Source organism: Mus caroli, chromosome 5 (genome assembly GCF_900094665.2).
Source record: "Mus caroli chromosome 5, CAROLI_EIJ_v1.1, whole genome shotgun sequence".
Classification (NCBI taxonomy): Eukaryota; Metazoa; Chordata; class Mammalia; order Rodentia; family Muridae; genus Mus; species Mus caroli.
Window position 1 is genome coordinate 58517698 of NC_034574.1, and position 23047 is coordinate 58540744.

Below are 23047 nucleotides of genomic sequence, written 5' to 3' on the forward strand. Positions count from 1 at the left end.
GGTCCTCAGTCTAACCTGTACAGACTAAGTTCGGCGGAGTCCCGGAGCCAAGATGGCGCTCCCTGCAGGGCAGGTCACTGTCCTCCGGCTGGGAGGGTGCCGGATGTCTGTGGCCCCAAAAGGGTGCTGCCTCAGCGGCTCTGTGGCTCCCGCCTGTCCCAGAAGCTGTCTGCCTCTGTGTCCATTCTAGTATTCTTAACTGTGAAGTCATCTTGGCTGCCAATATTCTTCATTGGCAGACTGTATCGTTTTTATTTCTGTGCTGCATAAAAAGTAGTTTTAGAAATATTCAATTGTCCGTTTTAAATTAACGTCCAGCTGTGGTCACTGCCCCAAAGCGCACAGCTGCAGAGGGTGTAGTCATTTGTTTTCAGACATAAACTGATACAGGCACTGACACCACTGCAGCTGGACAGGTTTTCTTGATATTTATTAAGATATATTCCAAATTTAAAATATTAGAATTTGAAAAAATGCTAGTCTGTGGTTATATTTACTTTTTTAAAAAAGCATTTTTATATAATTCTGTATTATTCTCATACAATGGAATCATGAAGGATTATTATGCCAAAAACATACTCTTTTATTTCTAATCTAATTCCTCAATTAGTACTTTTCTATTTGGGGACTGGAGAGATGCTCAGTGGTTAAAAGTACTTGCTGTTCTTCTAAAGGACTTGGGTTTGGTTCCCAGCACCCAAGGATCAGATGCCTTCATCCAGCCTCCCCAGAAACCTACCCACATGTGGCACACACACACACACACACACAAATAAATCTTTAACATTTTCTGTTCTTCAGGTAAAAGCTCTTTGGATATATTTCTTCTTAGTCATTCTTGATTTAAAATTGCCACATTTCCCCCCCTAAAAAGTAAATGCATGGGGCTGGAGAGATGGCTCAGTGGTTAGGATATGTGCTGCTCTTGGTGAGGACCCAGGTTGAGTTCCCCGCATCCATCTCTGGCAGCTCAGACCCACTGTACCTCCAGCTCCAGGGGGGTCTGATGTAGCTAGTCTGTGGTTCCCTACACAGACACACACAAAAGTTTTAATTGTCTTAAAAGTTAAAATATATATGCAGTGAACCCAGGTCTAGGATGTAATTAAGTGGCAAGGTTGATTTTTTTTTTTAGCATGTAAATTAAAAGTAAAAAATGTTGTGGGCAGTGGTGGTGCACGCCTTTAATTCCAGCACTCAGGAGGCAGAGGCAGGTGGATCCCAGCGTTCAAGGCCAGCCTGGTCTACAGAGCAAGATTCAGGACAGCCAGGACCACACAGGGAACCCCTGTCTCCAAAAAGGAAGGGAAGAGGAAGGGAGAGGAAGGAAGGGGAGTGGGAGGGGAGAAAAAAGAAAAGTCTGTATACCAAAATGGACATCCCAGAATCTTAGTACATTGCCCAGGAGAGCAGACACAGGCATCCCTGGAAGCCCTTGGGCTATTCAGAAGGCTGACTGCTATGTCTCTCTGGGATTTTTTTGTAACAAATTCTCCTACTTTATCTGACTTGAGTTAGCTCTGGCTGGATCAGTCAGAGGCTTGCTTTGGCAGTGTCACATAACCGTGAGGCTGTTCGCGTGTGCTCTGACCCCTAACCTAACACAGCCAGCCCCTAACAGCTCAAAAGCGTCCCCAATAGTAACCTGAGTGTATGCTCTCATCAAGCACCCAAGTAGCCTCCCCCGCTGATCCCAACAGCCAAGGCTCTCTGTTAGGCATCTGCAACCCTGATTGTGTTCAAGCAGGGCCGGCCTGTCAAATCCTGAGAGGTTTAGCTTACACTAGTGAGTGAGATCCCTGTGAGGAGTTCAAAAGGAAGTAACAGTAAAGAGTGTGAGCTAAAAATAGAGGGTTCCAAAAATCTTCATTTAGAGTCCCCTAATTGAGCAGGGTCCTGGGCAAGAGACTAACTCTTCTTGTCAGGAGGTGTCCCTAGGTGGGTTGATATAATTGGACCCAAATTAGACATTCCTACTCGGGGATCTTGCTGACTGTGAAGCCCTGGGCTGATGAAAGAAAGTCTTCAATCAGCCACCCAGCTTCCCTTCCGAAGCTTTTCTTTTATCTGTCAGTAGATTCAGAAACTGAGCGAGCCTCCCAGAGCCCGAATCGGTCGCCTAAGCTGATGAAGGAGCTCTGAGTGGATCTTAATGCCGTTTCAGAGCTAATTGACTCCAGCGGAGGGGGTGGTTGCTCCGAGGAAGGCAGTTCAAATACAATGCCCCATGCAAGTCACTGTACTGAGAACTGCAAATAAACAAGTGTCAGGGAAGAGCCTCGTAAACATTGATCGTCTGCAGCCCCTTCTTTGCCTGAGACGTTTTTATGCAGCCCCAAGTATATAGGTCTATGAAATAGAAATCAAATATTTGCTGTTAATTCATAAAAAAATATACTTTTAAACAGTTCTCTGGGACCAGCGATATGGTTCAATGAGTGCTTTGAGGACCTGAGTTTGGATTCCTTGCACCGTGTTTAACAACAACAACAAAAGCCAGGCAGGGTAACACTTGCCTGTAATCCCAGATGGGAGCTGGGGGCATCCCGGCCAGCTGGTGAGCCCCAGGTTCAGTAAAAGTTCCTATGGTTATTTTACTTGGCTTTGACAATTACTGGGGCTAACCCCTAATCTGCTTTGCTAACTGCTGGCCTGGCCGCCTTCCCAGCAGTGTACCCCAGATAATTGCTGTTTCTCCTGACCATATGCTCATGGTTCATCTTCCCCCATGGTGCCTTCCCTCTCTCCTCCTCCTCCTCCTCCTCTTCTCTTTCCTCCTCCTCCTCTTCTCCTTCCTCCTCTTCCTCTTCTCCTTCTTCCTTCTTTCTCCTCTTCCTCCTCCTCCTCCACTCAAACAGGTAACTCCAAACCCCACCTGCCTCTAATCCCTCCAGTAATTGGCTGTAGCCATTTTTATTTAACCAAGAGTTTTAAATTAAGGAACAAGGTTTGCACAGCAAAAACTGGGAAACATAAGAACCCACTCACAGGCCTAGCTAAACCTTCAGGAACAGAACTTACCATTAGAATACAGAGCAACAGACCAAGCCTCAGCAAGATCCTATTCAAAACCAGGCGGAGGGCGGAGAGATAGCCTTGCAGTTCAGAGTGCTTGCTGTTCTTGTGGAGGACACCGGTAAGGTTCCCACACCCACATGATGCTATAACACAGTTCCAGGGGATTCGATGTCCTCTTCTAGCCTCTGGGTGTCAGGCACACATGCATACACAGATGAAGGCAACATATAAAGTAAAAAATAAAGTAAAAATAATAACATTTTAAAAAGTAATGTGAAGAACAATAGAAACAGCTGACATCAGCCTCTGGCCTCTACATATGCATACAAGGTCATGTGCATGTACACACATGCACACAATTCATATATATATGAATATATATATATATATATATATATATATATATATGAATTAATGGGTCGAGTGACCAAGACTCAAACTTCTGGAAAGTGCCATCTAACAAAATAGGTTTATTTTCCTCAGCTATTTAACTCAACACACTAGCATGATTACATTATAGGTGATCCTTTAAATAAATCATGTATTTGTGTGTGTGTGCACGCACGCGTGTATCTGTGCACATGCGTGCATACATCATATCGCATGTATGAGGCTTAGAGAGCAACTTGGCAGGAGTCACTTCCTTTTTACATGTAGGTCCCGGGAGTCAAACTGAGGTCAGGCATAGCAGTGAGAGCCTCAACTGCTGAGCTCCCAACCCATATTCTTGCAGTGTGCATTCTTACAAATATTGGGCATTTGGAAAAACTAGGGCTCTATGACTATGTGATTGTCATTGGTGCCCTAAAGGAAATAATTAACTAACAGTGACCCATAAAATGCACCGCAGAGCTCCTGAAAGGCCTAACATATCAGCTGGTAAGCACCTTAGGGCGTAGCACAGCCCAGAATGTTTTTAAAGTGGTGAGAGAAGAGCATGCTGCTGCTGCCCTTTGAATGGATGCTGGCATCTGTGTGGAGCAGCATCTTTCCTGAGCCTGTGATGACAGAATGTCTTTAAAGTTTGTGTGTGTAGCTAAAAGATTGAGTGTGGATTAACTCACTGTGGTCTTTCTCTCTTTCCTTTTTTTTTTTTTTTTTTTTAGGTTAAAGGTGTATATTCCTGTTTAATTCTTTTTTTTTTTCCATTTTTTTATTAGGTATTTAGCTCATTTACATTTTCAATGCTATACCAAAAGTCCCCCATACCTCCCCCCACTCCCCTACCCACCCACTCCCCCTTTTTGGCCCTGGCGTTCCCCTGTACTGGGGCATTTCTCTCTTTCAGAGGTGATTATGTAAATAACTCACTGTGGTCTTTCTCTCTTTCAGAGGCGATTATGTAAACGCTCTGGCTCATTATGAGAAGGGCATCACCGGTGATAATAAGGTAACCTTGCATAAATGCGAGATACGCCTAAGGTCCAGGAATAAGGTTTCTATTTTGTTTTAAAATCCAGGTCTTATTTGCATTTAGTTATTCCGTATCTACTAGGTGAGCCTAATTGTTCAGTTTATTAACAATTTACAAGAATATGCTTCAATCACTTTTAATTCACAAAACTAAAGATGGCAATATATTTTATCCATACATCTGTTTGCCATTACATCCTAGATAATGAGCTTCTAATTAAGACTAGAAGTAAAATTTTTATTTTATCTCATTTATAGGCCAATATCATTTGGTGAACAAATAGATGAGAAAGCCTGGTCCATCCTAGGAGATTTATATTAGATGCCCCTAAGAGACTGAAGGAGCCATGTGCACTGTCTGGGAAAGGCCATGGGAGGCAGACCCAGCTTTGCACACAATAGAACCAAGTTGACCTTGCCTGTTGATTTCTCTTAAACAAAAAACAAAAACAAAAAACAAAAAACCCAAATTATATACATATGTGTCACAGGCTAACTATGATTTCATATGGCTTTTGCTCTTATGAAGTTTCAGTGATCTCTTTGGGCTGGAGAGATGGCTCAGTGGTTTAGAGCTACTACTCTTCCAGAGGTCCTAGCTTCAAGTCCTAGTACCCACATGGTTACATTCTCCTTAACTCCAAGCACATATGGTACACAGACACACATGCAAGCAAAATACTCATACACATAACAAAATAAAAATTCTATTAAAAGTTATATATATGTATACACATGTATGTTTGTATATAAGTATTTATATGTGTATTTATATATGCAGAGACCCTGCTGCAAACATGGGAAGTTTAAGGTTGTCTTTAATGACTTAAACAGTTCGCATACATAATATAATCATACATAGTATAGAGATCTTCAATTTGATTAATGATTCCCCCCTTTTATTTATTCATGGCATTTATGCTATCTATAATAACCAGTATATTGCTTCTAGATGTAACTTTATACCAAGTGGTATAAACAAGGCATCCTCACAAGGACTCGCCAAACTTTTCTCTTAAGTATAAAAGGCCAAACCCTCTGAGAAGAAACAAGAACTTTGTATTAGCTGATTTTTTTTTTAAGTGTTAATTTCAAAGCTGTGAGAATTTCTTACAGTGGTAATTGAGAGTGAGCCGCAGCCATTGGCTGCTGAAGGACACCGCGGTAAACTAGGATACGATGAGCTAGCATTTGCCTTGCTGTCACAGGAACACGACGAAGTGTGCCTGGCCGGAGTGGCTCAGATGTCCATTCGAATGGGGGACATCCGCAGAGGGGCTAACCAAGCCCTCAAGCACCCCAGCAGGGTCCTCAAAAGAGACTGTGGAGCCATTCTGGAGAACATGAAGGTACTCCTTGGTCTTCGTAAATATCCCTGTGCTCCGATCAGAACCATTCCAGTGGCCTAAGTGCCTTTGTCATTGCAGCAATTTTCAGAAGCTGCCCAGCTGTACGAAAAGGGCCAGTATTACGACAGAGCTGCCTCTGTCTACATCCGCTGCAAGAACTGGTAAGGGCTGGAAAGGGGTTTCTCTGGGCTCCTCTGCTGCCATCTCCGTAGTTCCTCTGTAGATGAGTTCACGTTCATAGTCACTTCCCAAAGAACATATAAAGTATGGGGAAGACAAACCCTTAATTTTCTGAAAGAGTTAACGCACTCATCTTTATCTTCCTGACCCACTAGTGGGGGTTGGGGGCGGTGTCAGGAGAAATAGCGGTTAAATCTGGATTGTGGCTAAGAGCCAAGATGTTTGCAAGAGTATAGCTGCACTTGAAAAGGAGAGCCAGCACTTGGTTGTGGGCAGGTCCTCCTGGTCCAGAAATGGTGTTGATATCGTTCTCGACTCTATGTTTCTAGGGCAAAAGTTGGCGAACTTCTCCCTCATGTCTCCTCTCCTAAGATCCACTTGCAGTATGCCAAAGCCAAGGAGGCAGACGGAAGGTAGGTGTGTGTGAAAGCCTGAGAGTGCAAGCCAGGTAGGTCAGCCATGTGCATAGAAGGCAGGCAGAGAGAAGACACTTAGCACTGTCCTTCTCATGGGAAGGACCACACTGCAAACGCTTTCTAGCATGGCACACCTGACTGTATCCAGGCTCAGTCTGCTGTCTCCTCTAAATGAGGCTAAGTACTGAAGTTATGGCACAATATGGTACAAACATGGTAAGAAAGATGCCTTCAGCATACTGAAGGAGCAAAGACTAGATACAGGGATCCCTTGCTGTTTAAGCCACAGTGCAATACTAAATATAGCAATGAACAGGGACTATCTTAGATGAACTGAGAATCTCTACAACTTAATAGGTACAAGAATCTCAAACCATGACTAGGAAAAGGCCAAGGACAAAAAGACCCAGGGGAGGAAATGTAGTTATGAACTGCACTCCTGAACACTGAAGTTCCACCCCTGATACTGATAAGGGCATGCCACCAGATTTACTGTTTGTCTTTATCTTGAACTAACAGCCATGCTATCAAAATGCTCTGGTTGTTTTAGCTGATGGAAGTGTAAATTTCTACAGCCCTTGAAAAGTGACTTCAGGGGCTGGAGAGATGGCTCAGTGGTTAAGAGCACTGATTGTTCTTCCAAAGGTCCTGAGTTCAAATCCCAGCAACCACATGGTAGCTCACAACCATCTGTAAAGAGATCTGATGCCCTCTTCTGGGGTGTCTAGAAATAGCTACAGTATACTGATAAATAAAATAAATCTTTTTTTTTTAAAGTACCTAAAAAAAAAAAAAGAAAAGAAAGAAAGAAAGAAAGGAAAAGAAAAGAAAAGAAAAGAAAAGAAAAGAAAAGAAAAGAAAAGAAAAGAAGAAAGAAAATAAGAGGAAGGAAGGAAGGGTGGGTCTCAGAAGTGTCTGTTGAGAAAACACTCTTCATAAGTTAGTAATGCCTTCCACTTTAGGAAAGCAACCTTGGGAAATAGATACAGATACACACTGAATGTCTTGTTAAAATTGGAAGAGCAAGCCAGGAAGTGGTGGCGCATGCACAGGTAGGCAGATTTCTGAGTTCGAGGCCAGCCTGGTCTTCCAGGACAGCCAGGGCTATACAGAGAAATCCTGTCTCAAAACAAACAAACAAACAAACACACACACACACACACACACACACACACAAATGGAAGAGCAGAATTAGTCTTGAGCGCCACCTAGAGGTAAACATGCAAAGATTATGTATCTCACTTCATGCCTATTACCGTGAAGCATTCTGTAATTTCTGTTTTCTAAAATAACTCCACACTGCTAGTACCGTCTTCCCACTTGAAAATAGAAACACAGTAAAATGTCAACAAATGACACACTTTTAGTTCATCGGAGAAAATAAAATTCATTATCGATCCTTTACCCTTCCATTCATCCACCCCTGGAGAGCACACTTGAGTAAAAAAGTTCCTGGCATTTGATTCTGAAGGACAAAGAAGCTCAAGAAAACAGCGGCTGCTATCACCACAATAGAAACGTGTCCCCCACATTTGCTACCCCCCAAAATGATAGCATTGAGAGCTTACGAGAACCCCGTTTCTCACAGGTACAAGGAAGCCGTGGTGGCGTATGAAAATGCAAAGCAATGGAACAGTGTCATCCGCATCTACCTGGATCACCTCAACAACCCCGAGAAGGCCGTGAGCATCGTCAGAGAGACCCAGTCACTGGACGGAGCCAAGATGGTAGCCAGGTGACAGCACACCTACCTGTTCATTTGGACCTTTAAAGGTGTAAAAGAAAGACCCCCCCTCCCCTCATCAAATGTATGCATTCTTTTTATGTTTTATTAGCCCAAGATGTTTTGAATGCAATGGCTGTTATGGTCAGCATATGAGAATATTCCTGTCAGGTATAAATAGATAACACAAAACTGCAGTTATGAGATACATTTTTTATTTTTACGTGTTTGGTTTTATAAGTCATGGTATTGGTTATGTTTCTCATTACTGTGACCTGTGACCAAGTACCTGACCAAAGCAACTTAAGGGAGGGAGGCTTTCTCTTGGCTCGCAGTTCATGAGCTCCCAGCCAATCATGGTGGGGGTAGGAGTCTGAGGAAACTGGTGGGGTTGCATCCACAGCCGGGAAGCACAGAGAGATGGATGCTGGCCCCACCTCACTTCTTCCTCTCACTTAGTCTGCGATCCCAGCCCATGGACTAGTGCTGCCCGCATTAGTGTGGGTCTTCACCCTTCAATACAATTATAACTTAGGAACTATCTCAGACAGACATGCCCAAAAGTTTGCCCCCTGGGTGATTCTAGATCCTGTCAAGTGGATAATATTAATCACCACAGTCATACACTTGACATGAGAGTCAAGCTAACTAAAGTCATTGTCATAGGTTCTTTCTGCAGCTTGGTGACTATGGGTCTGCCATCCAGTTTCTAGTCCTGTCCAAATGTAACAATGAAGCCTTCACCCTGGCTCAGCAGCACAACAAAATGGAAATCTACGCAGACATCATTGGTAAATGCTGTTCTCTTCCCTACTTTCTCCATAAATATGTGTTATCATAGGAACCCTGACTCTTAGGCTCTATGCTGAGAGGGGTGTGCACACAGGCTCGCCTGTATAACCTATGCTGTGTAGACACAGATACACAGACATTACCTGCCGGGTTTCAGGGTCCCTACTGCCTAAAGCTGAGGAGGATTATTACTTTGTCAGCTGCCCAAACTAAAACCATGTCCCCACTGAATAATGACCCTCGTCCCCGGCCTCTGATGGCCATTATTTTACTTTGTCTTTATGAATGTGAATATTCCAAGTATCTGGTATAAGCAGGGTAATAAAATATTTGCCCTTTTGTGATTGCATGCACCTATAAATTAATAAGAGCATGAGAAAAATTAATTCAGACTTTAAGGGAACACATCAGTGGGAAATCATTAGATAACTGGACAACATAAAGACCTGACACCAAAAGGAAGGGCAGACAAGAGTAGTGTCAGACCTGGAGGCTGAGGCAGGAAGATAGGTTTGAGGCCAACTTGAGTTATAAGGCCCAATAATGAATGGATGGGTGGGTGGATGGACGGATGGATGGATGATGTTTAGATGGATGCTTGGATGGATGGGTGGATGGATGGATGGATGGACTGATGGATGGATGGATGGAATGATAGATGGGTGGATGGATGGACAGATGGGTGGGTGGATGGATGGATGGGTGGGTGGAAGGAAGGAAAGAACAGCAAGCTGGATTGTGTTTTATGTTAGGTATCTAATTTGGCTTCTGATTGTTCTGAAGCCCTAGGTGGGTCATGGTTAAGGTTACACACAGTGCTTCCTACTGTTTGATAACATGAGATTCAGAGTCTGAGAACGATATGTTCTGAATGAATAACAGAAGATCATAGCCTAAATTTTCACATAAGCTTTATCCTTTCTTCTCATGATTCCTGTTTTCAGTGAAACAGAGACAAGACAGAATTTATATCTGAAGTAATTATGATAAATTTGCTTTGTGATGAAAATAGACAAGATGGTAGAACTGCTGTTCAATTCTGAAGGGCTTTTAGTCTCCTGGGTTTTTTAAGATTGGTTGGTTGGGTTTCGTGTGTGTGTGTGTGTGTACACAATGATGTGGGAGAGAAAGCACACATAGCACACATGTAATAGTGTGTTTGGAGGCCAGAGGACAACCTTGTGAGTTGGTTCTCTCCTTCCACTTTGAGTCGATTTTGGGAATCAAACTCAGGTCCCCCGACGGGCACAGCAGTGTACTTTCCCCTGCTGAGCTGTGTCACCTGCCCCAGCCTCCTGCTTGAAGACACTTGTCTTAGATAGTTTTTAGATTGGCAATGACAGGTCATCAGGTTCTACTCAGACATTGTGCTCAGTGAGCGTCTGTTGTAGGTGCTGAAGACACAACTAATGAAGACTATCAAAGCATCGCCTTATATTTTGAAGGAGAAAAAAGACATTTTCAGGCTGGAAAATTCTTCTTACTGTGTGGCCAGTATTCACGGGTTAGTATTTGCCAAGGAAACATCCCCCAGACACCACAGGACTGATTGTAGGAAATATTCTAGATGCCAGTATGTTCCAGACACTGAGACTTGAAATCTCAGTGTCGGCTTCTGTTGGCACTGGAGCTCAGCCTGGGCAAAGCCAGCTTTGAAATCTCCTTCCTCACACATACATACACAGGCTCCCTACAGTCTCTCACCTCTGCCCCCATGTAGTCTAAGTGCCATCAGTGTAACCCCAAGCCAGGTTTCCCTGCATCCGGTGACATAGTGCACAGTGCTCCAGCCTCTAGTATCTCTGCAGCTAAGTCATCCTTTTGCTCCCCTAGTAGAACTCACTTTGCCCAAGGCAGACAGGGAGTACAGTGTCCAAAGAAGAGGCACTGGGGTTGAGGTGACCGTGAGTGCTGGATCATCTGCATCTTGCCTGAAGGAGCTGGTGCTGCTGCAGACTATAAACTGGCAAGCTGCTGCCATTCAGGAGGCCTCGCACTACAGGGCCCAATCACAGGGTCCTTCAAGAGAAACAGAAGTCTAAGTCTCCCCACTTCAAGATACAGGCCCAGATATTTGCAGAATACCTCACTGACCAAGGAAAACATGTCTGTGAGTGCGGCCCAACAGGCTGCCAGCTTGCCATTTTTAGAAGATGCCCAGACTCCTTATCTGACACGCAAGCTAATTCCCCACTGGCTGGCCGGCCAGCCTGGGCATCCCACGATGGCCTCCAGCTGTTTCTGTGAAAGTATGCCTCACTAGACACTTGCAGCAAGGCCTCTGCCAGCCTCACCCTCATGTTTCCTCAGTGACTACCCCAGACTTCTTTATTCTGCATATCTTTGTCCCTCTGTGTCCTTCATGTCACCCCACACACAACCTCCTTTCCTCCTCAGAACACCTAAAACCAACTTCCCACATAGCCCTTTGTCTTGTGAGCTTCTTCATAGGTGTGTGTTTATGAAAAGGACAGGACTGGGTGACTGTCACCTGATGGCACCTATCACCTCAGAGTGCATCTAACAGAAAAGGGGGGCCATGTCAGGCAGCTCCTGCTGTTCTTCAGACCCCAGCCCAGCCCATGAACAAGCGAGGGTGCCCATAAATGTTAAATGAAGGGACTGGGGACTGGGCCCTAAGCACCTGTCTGGCTTCGTGAGAGGCACACATAAGACAAAAGAGTGAATTAAATAATTAAACCTTCCCATGGAGGAGAACACATTTTACATTTTCTGTTTACCATAAATCAGAACTAGATTCTTCAGAAGGTTCTCTGGATCCGTCCGCTTTGAAAAACTAGACTCAGCCTTTGAAGTAGACCTGCCAGCGTGGTGGCACATGCCTTAAATCTCAGCATTTAGGAGACAGAGGCAGGCAGGTCTCTGTGAGGTCACAGCTTGGTCTGCACAGTGAGTTCCTGGCCAGCCAGTGAAAGAGACACTGTCCCATAAAACCAGGCCGAAGACCCAGAGCTGTGCAGACCCCTGGTTGAGATCAGAGCACTCACTCACTCTATCTGTTGTAAAAGCTGACTTTCCCAGCTCGCAGGGCCTGACAAATTCTGGCTGCTGTCCATCTCTCATTTTAGGCACTAAAGCACTTCCTGAAATGCCCAAGCTCAGAAGATAATGTGGCAATAGAAATGGCAATCGAAACTGTAAGTAAATTCAGAATGGAAACTTTGAAGAATGCCAGTAGTTTGCTGTTTGTTTGTTTGTGTCCTTGAAGGAGCCAGGGATGCAGTTCAGTTGGTGAGTGTATCCAGGAAGCCCTAGACTCAGTCCCCAGCACTGCTTGGTGGTAGATGCCTGCAATCCCAGGAGGGGAGAGAGAAAGATTCAGGATTATCCTCTGCTACATAGTGAGTTCGAGGCCAGCCTGGGTTATTTGAGACCCCTGTCTTAAAACCAAACAGAAATGTCCAAATACATGGAAAAATTTACCAAACTAAATAACAAACTCCTTCTAGCCCTTGTCAAACTGATGACAACTGACACACAATCCTTATTCACAGCCCCACCCTCTTTCCTAAATTGTATTCAAGCAAACAAGTTTTATCCTTTCCTATCAGGACACACTCTCCGAGTTGTGAAGAACCTGAAGAACCTTTGGGTAGAACTTGCTTGTAGTAAATTTGACAAATGCTACTCCATTTCCCCTAAGCCCATGTCTGCAGCTCTCACACTGGGGAAGGGAAAGGTCAGACAGTGGATTGCAGGAGCTTGCTGGACAGCCAGCCTGGCTAGAATGGCAGCTTTGGGTGTAGTCAGAGACCCTGTCTCAAAAACATAAGGTGAAGGACAATAGAAGAACCTGACATTGCCATTGGCATGTGCCCACACACATGCATATATATATACACACACAAGCATTTAAACACATGCATATGTACACACATGCATATATATACACACATGCATTTACATAAACATGTATATATATGCACACATGCATATACACACACACACACACACAAGTATATATATATGCACACATGCACCACACACACACACACCAATGTTTGAGTTCAGATTCTCAGATTAAGATGGTGTTGTGTCCCTGAAACTAGAATTATAAGACAGTTGTGACCTGCCTGATGTGGGTGCTAGGAATTAAACTGGAGTCCTCTGGAAGAACAGCAAATGCCCCTCAGTGTTTTATTGAAACATCCAAGAAGCACATTCTCTGTGTCTATTCAAAGAGAAAGAGCATACTTTGATACAAGCAGCTAAGAAAAGCTATACCATCTAAGGATGTAATTGAGGACGACTACACACCAATGAAAAAGGACTCCAGGCTAAATTGTGTTTCATGTTGTTAGGTTTTTTAAATTCCATTTCCTTAGCAGAAAGTTGTTTGATCTTCAGCCCCCACTCCCCCTCCCTGCAGAATTTAAGATGCAGAATTTGATGAGGTTTCTCTCTTGTGAAACAGGTGGGCCAGGCCAAAGATGAACTGCTGACCAATCAGCTGATAGACCACCTGATGGGGGAGAGCGATGGCATGCCAAAGGTACAGGAGGTTCTGCAGGGCGGGTGCCCATGTCCTAGTCTTGTCTTCTCTGGTCTTCTGTTCACCTGTCCTGACTTGACACACTTATACAAGTGTCACCCAGAAAATAGCCACAGCCATGTTAGAAAGTGCCATAAATGCCAGAGTGGACCTGTGCAATAGCTGCCTCTCCCATGTAACTGTCCTCCCCCATGTAACAGTCCTTCCCCCATGTAAAAGTCTTCCCGTATATAATAGTCCTCCTCATGTAACAGTCCTCCCCATGTAGTAGTCCTCCCCCATGTAACAGTCCTCCCACATGTAATAGTCTTCCCCCATGTAACAGTTCTCTCCCATCTAACAGTCCTCCCCATGTAACAGTCCCCCCATGTAGTAGTCCTCCCCTGTGTAACAGTCCTCCCCATGTAGTAGTCCTCCCCCATGTAGTAGTCCTCCCCCATGTAACAGTCCTCCCACATGTAATAGTCTTCCCCATGTAACAGTCCTCCCCCATGTAACAGTCCTCCCCCCATGTAACAATCCTCCTCATGTAACAGTCCCACCGTGTAACAGTCCTCCCCCCATGTAACAGTCCTCCCCCCATGTAACAATCCTCCTCATGTAACAGTCCCACCGTGTAACAGTCCTCCCCCCATGTAACAGTCCCCCCCCATATAACAGTCCCCCCATGTAACAGTCTTCACCCCATGTAACAATCCTCCCCATGTAACAGTCCTCCCCCATGTAACAGTCTTCACCCCATGTAACAATCCTCCCCATGTAATAGTCCCACCATGTAACAGTCCTCCCCCATGTAACAGTCCCACCGTGTAACAGTCCCCCCATATAACAGTCCCCCCATGTAACAGTCCTCCCCCCATGTAACAGTCCTCCCCATGTAACAGTCCTCCCCATGTAACAGTCCTCCCCATGTAACAGTCCTCCCCACCCAGCTTTTTCTAAACTGTTATAATTTTATTCTAGAAACTGTATAAAATAATCGTTGAAATTGTTGACTTAGCACTGAGCCCTAAAAACAAGTGTTTTGAGCCGGGCAGTGGTGGCGCATGCCTTTAATCCCAGCACTTGGGAGGCAGAGGCAGGCAGATTTCTGAGTTCAAGACCAATCTGGTCTACAGAGTGAGTTCCAGGACAGCCAGGGCTATACAGAGAACCCCTGGGGGGGGGGGGGGGGGGAGTGTTTTATCTATAATTTTAAAATTGTAGAATATAAAGACATCTTAAACATAAGTATAAGTCATAGGTCAGGCTAAAAGTGTCAGATGTCAGAATCCATGTCTCTGCAGATTACTGCAGGAGATCTGCCTTCCCCATCCTGGTGAGGACAGATGCCATGCCTGAGGAAGCGCCCCGGAGCCCTTTGTACCCCTCTGTCTTCATGTGCAAAGCCATCTGCTGTGACAGTCTCTAGTCATTGCTGAGGAGAGACAGCGGTACCCTCCCTCACTGTGGGCAGGAGACTGAATCTCACTCAGTACTCCTTACCTTTATCTTACAGTGATATCATGGAGACCCAGAAGTGCTTAGTGACTTGACAAAAGGCACAGTCCCTTGTTTGCTGTCCCACACCCTCTCCCATTGTGTCCGCTAACCTTGGTAACGTGGAAACCATTCCCAAGTACAAAGTGAAACAGCCTTGGTTTAGAATCTAGGGGAAAGTGGTCACGGCCTTGTAAACAAAAGAGACTTCCATGGGTGTTAAAATGTCCCGGTCTGCAGTCCAGGAGAGGCTGTGTGGAGCAGGCCTCCAGGAATAGAGTGCGACTGGGTCACTTTGCTCCAGAGTCTAACTCTGTCCTGTTCTGTTCACCTTCCTATCCACAAAACTAACACAGGGCAGACCTGAGGGTTTAGCTTAGTTAATGCTCCCCCCCACCCCCCCCCTTAGAATAAGCACCCACACGTACTCAGCTGGGCAAACATTCCATGAGCCAACTCGCTGGCTTTTAAAAAGGTCACTTCTGTTTCTGGGAGCTTAATGTGGTTATGACTGAAAGAAACACAGCTACAGGTGTTTCTCCCTCCGCTTGGCTAATGAAGGAAGTGATGTCTTGCTAATGGTTTGTGCACCAGGATGCCAAGTACCTGTTCCGCTTGTACATGGCGCTAAAGCAGTACCGTGAAGCAGCCCGGACCGCCATCATCATCGCCAGAGAAGAGCAGTCTGCAGGTGTGTTCCTAACACTAACTGGTTCCTGAGGTGCTAGGGCTCAAGCCAGGACCCAGCCTATGCCAGGACAGGGCTTTACCACCAAGCTATGTCTCTAGCACCAGGTCCTTGATAAGTTTTTCTACCTAAACAAATACTGGAAGAAAGGCCAGTAAAGAGTAGCTAGCTTCTAGCCTAGGCTGCCTGACTCCAGAGGACTCCAGATCCCGTTTTCTAGGATGCAGAGAAGGAAAAGTCATGCCCTAGCCCAAGGGATGTGAAGTGGCTACACGGAGGTCCTTTGCTGGGCTGTTTCTTCTCTGCATGTGCACTATGTGTCCTCTCTAACACCCTGACAGCATTCCCCTCAAACTGCATGTATCTGGCCTTCACACGTAAAAGATGTTGGCTGTTAGCATTATGGACCTGGCTCTTCATAACCTGCAGAGCTACTTAATGGAGTCTTAAGAATAGCTGTGTTTACTTGCGTGTTCTGTACATACTTATTGAGTAAGTCAGTGACCTTGTCTGGGATCGTCACTCACATTTGTTTCTGCTCATGTTGACACCTTCTGTCTCTCAGATGCACACCAGGAACTCGGGACCCAGAGAGAACTGGGCCACAGTTCTGCCCTTAAGGGTCACGATTAGAAGCAAGAGGAAGGAATTGAGTTCAGAGTTGTTATTCAGGGTGACAAGTGCTGCAGTAGAGAAAGAAATCTGACCAGAAGGGCCCAGGGCCTCCTAAAGATAAGGTGTGGGCAGACATGGAGGATGGAGCTGAGGATGTAAGAGCAAGAGATGAGGCTGCTGCCTGCCTGGGAAAGCTCAGGCCAGCTCCAACATGGCTGTGAGCCTGTGCACAAGAACTTTGGCTGGATCGCATTGTCTTTGGGGGTGGGGATGGGGTGTCTGCTTTTGTGGTACTGGTGATTACAGCCTCACACATACTGGATAATCCTGCCACTGAGCTGTGACAGAGGAGCCAGGGATGCCAGCCTCCCTTTTGGAGGGCTAGGGTGTTGGCTTGGAGTAAGGCTTGAGATTTTGGAAACCCTGGCATCCTGTTGCAGCTCCAGAGGAAAGTTAATCAGCGGGAAAGCGTGGGGGCTCTAACCATGGGCCTGAGGAGGAGGCTGAACTTGAAGGACTCAGTGCACTTTGTGGGTAGCCTCTAAGACACCAGCATTTTTTTACCAGAGTGATTCCTTGTCTGTTATTACCATCAACAAAATAGAAAAAAAAAAAAAACTGTTAGTAACATGACTAATAGACATACTTGTAAGACAAGTGTCTAGTCTCCCGTCTTCCATGGTAATAATACCATCTTCTCTTTTGCCAAGGAAACTATCGGAATGCACACGATGTTCTTTTCAGTATGTACGCAGAACTTAAAGCCCAGAAGATCAAGATCCCCTCCGAAATGGCCACCAACCTCATGATCCTGCACAGTTACATTCTCGTGAAGGTGAGGCCTGGACAGAGTGGCAGGCATGGGTGCCAGGAGGTCTGCTCACATAGCGGGGCTTCACTCGGGGCCTGTCCGAGCATCAGAGCTGTTTCTTGGATCTCTATTCTCAAGCAGCAAAAGCAACATGCAGGCCAGCTGCAGTGTGCTGTCCTTTATATTCCGAGGGACAAGAAGTAACAAGTACAGCAGTGAGGGCTAAAAGGAGCAGCCTGAAGAACCGAGCTGGGGGGAGGGTGGGGGAGGGTAGTGAGGACACCAAATTCCAGTAACGGAGGGGAGGAGAGGAAGAAAGATGGGAGCAGACTTTGCTATGTATACTTTCCCATTTGGGGGGCTTTGTTATTGTTTTTGAGGCAGGGTCTCTCTATGTAGGTCAGACTGGCCTGTTTGTTACTAAATGTGTATTTGGGGTCTTTTTGTTTGGTTGCTTTGGTTTTTATATTCTCTGTATGCATATAGATGGGGACTTGAGTCCAGGGCCTCACACATAATAGACAAGCACAGCTCCCAACCCTACATAGGGTTTTCTTTTTGTTCTGTTATTAGCTTTAAGATAGCCATGCTGTTTATACCTGGCTGGACTGGAACTTGCCGTGTAAACCAGGCTGGTTTTGAAACTGTAGCAATTTTCCTGCCTCTGCCTCCCCATTACCAGTGCTAGGGTTACAAGAGTGTGCCACCATCCCTGGCTCCTCTGTTATTAAGATTTACTTATTTGTATTATTCTAAAGTGTGTATGTGTGTGTGTGTGTGCGTGCACACAAGCAGAAACCACGGGCATTAGTTCCCCCTGGAGCTGGAGTTACAGGTTATGATCTACCCAACATTGGTACTGGTAGCAGATCTCAAGTCTACTGAGCCAGCTCTTTAGCTACCCCCACCCCCACCCTCACTCCCACCCCCATATGTATATTATACACTTAGGGCTTTGTAAAGATGTAGACAGGCCTGAATTTACATATTTTTCCCAAAGTGTCAGTACAACCAAAGTTCCTCTTCCTATCAGTGCTAAATCAGTTCATCTGTCCAGCCCTGCAAGCTCGTTTAATCTTGATGGCCCCTCACACAGTCAAGTGTGAGGATTAAAATCCTAATTATCAGCTAGATCGATAGTGTCCAACAGAATCTTCTAGTGGCAGAACAGTGTCTGTGTTGACCAGTATGGTGGCCCCTTGCCGGGCTGAGGGACATCTGGCATGGAGCTGGTACAGTGAACACTTACACTTCGTGTAATTTTTAAATTTACATAGCCACGGTAAACCCTACAGGCCCAAAACACTAATTATAAAGAATAGGTATTTAGATTCCAACATTCAGCCCTGGGAGTGCAGTTCCCTTGAGGCCTCTGGAGGAACCTCCTGGGGTGGGGGAAGGCTGGAAAGGCAGAGAAGTCTTTGCTAGCATCAGACATAAGAGATGATTCCAGTGTCTCTCAGGACTGCAAATCCAGCAAAATGAAGGCAGAAGAAGTAGAGAGAAGTTCAGAACAAGGTGGTGGGAAAAGCTGATTCTGGAAAGATGGAGCCATGCACAGCTGGGCCAGTCTCTTCCATGATGAGCCAGCCTGCCACTCCCCTCCATGCCTGAGCACCCTGTAACTTCACCTTTAGGCCAGTCTCTCACACAGCAGGGAGCACTGCCAGAACTTTCTAAAATCTGTGACTGTGGTATCCAAACCACTTAACCCTTGGACTGGGCATGTGGCTCATACTTTTAATCCTAGCACTTGGGAGGCAGAGGCAGGTGGAACTCTGAATCCCAGGAGATCTACATAGTGAGTTCCAGAACAGCTAAGGCTACCTAGAGAGACTATGTCTCAAAAAACCAAAACAAGGCAGGATGGTAGTGGTGCACACCTTTAATCCCTGGGCTCAGGAGGCAGAAGCAGGCAAATCTCTGAGTTTGAGGCCAGCCTGGTCTACAGAGGAAATTTTAGGACAGCCAGGGCTACACAGAGAGAGAAACCTTGCCTTGAAAAAAGACAGAACAAAACAAAAAAAGATGACGACAACAAACAAAACTGTTTAACCCTGTCAAGGCTGAAGAGATTAATGTAACACTGTCACAGTATCTTTGTGGCTTTGGTCTGGGCACCTACCTCCCCCCAACCACCACTGCCTCCCATCCCACCTTCTTGTTTCCCAAACCCCATTCATAACTGCCTTGCTTTAGGCCCTTCCGCCATAGGCTCAACTTACTTCCTTTCACAAGCCCTCCTCTCCTCCCTCTTAGACCTTGACTCACTCAGCACTCGGGGCTCACTACAACTTAGACAATTTGTTAGCCCCATAAAGGCCAGTTTACCTGTTTCTACATAAAAGATGGACCAAGGATCTGAATTTACCTTGGGTGGCCCAAGACAGAATACAATACATAGCTGTGGTGCCAGGTTCAAGCTGTTGAAGGACACAGGACAGGGCCACAGTGCTGGGGACAAGCTGTTGAAGGGAAAAATAGGAGGCAACATCCCAGTACCAGGAGCCAGGCCAGGCTTGAGAATCTCAGCTTAGCCACGTTCTGGGCCACAAGCAAGAAGTTGTTTAAGGAAGCAAACATGCATTGGAGCTAATATAAGGCTGCAAGAATGAAAGACATAATTTATTTCAGATTCATGTTAAGAGTGGAGACCACATGAAGGGAGCGCGCATGCTCATTCGGGTGGCCAACAACATCAGCAAGTTCCCATCGCGTAAGTACTGTCTCCACAGAGCTCTGTGCACACCTCAGGCCTCAGACAGGTGCTGAGGCGTGCACTTCCCTAACCAGGCATGTTCACAATTCCCTGTGTGGTGACATCAGTTATCCCCATGATTCCAGGTAGTAGGCTGAGGTTCCTAAGACCACCCCAAAATTTGACACTTGTCCCAGAAGCACAATATGGCTGAGCACATTAGTGCAGTAGCTAAGGTCTAAGCCAGCAGAACAAGGTGCCTGGGGCAAAGCCTAAAGCAAACCAAGTGCAGGCACAAGCCTTTCAGAGTCCCCTCCTGGGACAATCACACAGAACCTGAGTCATACCTCCCCCAGAGCAAGTTGGGACACTAAGTCTGAAGTGTGCACCAGGAGTGCATTACATTCACAGCCTAGGGATTTCACTGGCAGCTGGCCACCCAGGAACCACCTGCCTGACATGTTCTCACTGCCAGAAAGAGAGGAGCCAGCACGTGTATACATGGGTGCCTCAAGCCCCTCACCTGTCCTGGAAACGGGAACCTGCCCCAAAGCTGAGGTCCCAGAGGCAGGCTCACAGCCCAGTGTTTACAGTCCCTCTATTGCTAACTGGCTCTGGACTTGTGCGTACATGTAGCTCCTGTTTTTATTTTATAGTAAGGAAGCCAGAACAAAGAGAGGTAAGTGCCCAAGATCACATTGGTATGTCATGTTTCCAAGCCTAGCAGGACATGGCTTCAGGGAAAGGTCCCTTTCTCCTGGAAGGACTGTCACTAAACGCTCTTAAATGAACAGACTTCATCACACAGTGTGACAGGTGTCAGCACACTTGCTGTAAAGAACTAGATGTTCAACATCTAAGCCATTTGATCTGTCACAACTATTTAACTGCCATTTGGTGTGAATAAGATGTAAGTGAACACGTGGGGCTGGGTTCTAACAGAACTTTAATTTCTGGACGCAGATATCTGAACTGCACTTAACATATCACAAAATATCTTGGTATTTCCTTCAACCATTCTTAGTTCCTGGGTCATACAAAAGTCTAGAGGGTCAGAGTTCACCTCCCTGACGTCTTTGTTTTTGAGATAGCTTGTGTAACGCAGACTAGCATGCACTCAGCTGCTGTCCGCTCTTGCTGTCTTGCAGACATCGTGCCTATCCTGACGTCTACGGTGATTGAGTGTCACAGGGCAGGCCTGAAGAACTCTGCCTTCAGCTTTGCAGCTATGCTGATGAGGCCTGAATACCGCAACAAAATCGATGCCAAGTACAAAAAGAAAATTGAGGCGATGGTCAGGTGGGCAAACATAGACTTTTCTACCATCCAATCACAGCTTCAGGGGGAAGCTTCTAATTCATACATGCTTCATAAAAAAGTGGGTAGGGGTGGGGACAGAGCTAGTTACCATCAGCTCTTAAAATTTTAAAACAGAATCAGCTTTAAAACAGTCCTTTGAAGAACACTTACATAAAGTGCTCCAAAGCTACATATGGCTCATAGCCACCATACTGGATAGTGAAGAATTAGGACAAGCTCACTGGCCTGAAAAGGTCTGTTTAACATCACTGGGCAGCCTTTACCATCAATCACACCCAAGACACAGAGGGAAAATCCCACATTTGCCACACTCGCCCACCAGTGAGGAGACATTAAGGCCTGCCTGTGCTACCCTGTGCATTGGCTGGGAATGCCAGCTGGATCTGGCCAGACTCAAGAGTGCTTCCTCTTCCTGGGATCTAGGCTCTGGCTGCCAAATATCTGGGAAGTACTTAAGCCTGTAAAAAAATTAGCTCTTTCTAGACAGTGCTGCTTCTCTTCTCACCGCATTACAAGGAATCAAGTGGTATTTGTAAATGCTTTCCCCAGGAGACCCGATACTTCAGAGACAGAAGAGGCCACCACCCCATGTCCATTCTGCCAGTTTCTTCTCCCAGAATGTGAGCTCCTCTGTCCTGGCTGTAAAAACAACATTCCCTATTGCATTGCAACAGTAAGTTTCCCTGTAACAATGTCCGCTTTCCCCTTGAATACTTACTTGATGTGCCAATGTTGTCTTCACTTTCGATACAGTCTTCTGACTCATTTTCCAAAACATTTAGCATGAAATTCCATGGTCAACAGAGGTGAAGTTCAGAGCACACAGGCCCAGAGGCATACTGTGGCATTTATAACTAGTAGCTTACTTTTACCATTAAGGCATCAGGCAGGTGTTTACGGCACACATCTTTAATCCCAGAACTTGGGAGGCAGAGAGGCAGGCGAATCTCTGAGTTCAAGGCCAGCCAGGTCTCCAGAATGAGTTCCAAGACAGCCAGATCTATACAGAGAAATACTGTCTTAAGCTCACTGCTCCAAGACCCACTATATCAGAAAACTAAAATGTCAAACTAACTGTTTATCCCTTGGCTAATGTAAGCTATATTTTGAAGGAAAATAAATTCACATATTGAAGGGAAAAGTCAAAGCTTATTCCATCTTTAAACATGAGCCGGCTAAGTCAAACTCAGCTATAGCCTTTTGGCTGCATCTTTCTAGACAGTTACCAGCAATATGAAGTACCAATGATGTCCTGAGCCAGAAGCCTGTCTTCAGCTATGGTTTGCTCAGTGTTTCAGAGATGACAGACTTTACTCTTAAATGTTTCCAGGGCCGACACATGTTGAAAGACGACTGGACAATGTGCCCTCACTGTGGCTTCCCTGCTCTGTACTCAGAATTCAAGATGTAAGTAACACAGTCCCAGTACCACAAATGGATCCAGAAACAGGATCTTTTATTTTCTGCCACTCCCTTGCTTTGAGGGCCCCTCACCCCATATCCCTAAAGATCCCGAGGACCCAAATCTGTCATCTTGGAAGGACCTTCTGTGACCTGAGAGCACTTTCCCTCTTGTCGCCCCTCAGTGGACATGTTAAGAGGTGGAGGGAGGTGGAAGATTTTCCCATTAGCTTAACCTGAAGATCAAGACGTGTTAATTATATATTTCATTTACTCGGCATTTATCTCCCCCAAACAGCTTACTCAACAGTGAAAGCACGTGTCCCATGTGTTCAGAAAGATTAAACTCCAGTCAACTGAAAAAAATTACAGACTGCTCCCAGTACCTACGGACAGAGACGGAATAGTGAGCCGCAGGCCCAGGTAAAGGCCCCAAAGCCCAGTTACACAACTTCATTCTTCATGTTCACATGGACTCCTCTTTGTGTACCATGTAACTATCAAAGTCCAACGGTCCCAACAGGCCTTTCCTTTATGTAATAAGGCTTTCCAGGTGGCAACGCTGCATCATGGATTCTAACTAGAATGTATTTGATCAAACTATAGGAGTTATTTTTTTTTTTTTTTTTTT

General features: G+C 45.6%; 1 protein-coding gene across 2 annotated transcripts in view; it reads left to right on the top strand.

The window, feature by feature from the left end:
- Positions 1-23047, top strand: part of Wdr19 (WD repeat domain 19) — a 97867-nt gene that overhangs the window by 35493 nt on the left and 39327 nt on the right. For both annotated transcript variants that reach the window (XM_029477401.1, XM_021163489.1), the window contains exons 21-36: positions 4351-4408; positions 5640-5780; positions 5859-5941; positions 6290-6373; positions 7965-8111; positions 8766-8890; positions 10283-10395; positions 11981-12049; positions 13327-13404; positions 15478-15574; positions 16897-17021; positions 19632-19713; positions 20844-20994; positions 21565-21688; positions 22346-22422; positions 22715-22839. In XM_029477401.1, coding sequence (XP_029333261.1) covers positions 4351-4408; positions 5640-5780; positions 5859-5941; positions 6290-6373; positions 7965-8111; positions 8766-8890; positions 10283-10395; positions 11981-12049; positions 13327-13404; positions 15478-15574; positions 16897-17021; positions 19632-19713; positions 20844-20994; positions 21565-21688; positions 22346-22422; positions 22715-22823 — 1663 coding nt within the window. In that variant the 3' untranslated portion in view covers positions 22824-22839. The remainder of the gene's footprint in view (positions 1-4350; positions 4409-5639; positions 5781-5858; positions 5942-6289; positions 6374-7964; positions 8112-8765; positions 8891-10282; positions 10396-11980; positions 12050-13326; positions 13405-15477; positions 15575-16896; positions 17022-19631; positions 19714-20843; positions 20995-21564; positions 21689-22345; positions 22423-22714; positions 22840-23047) is intronic.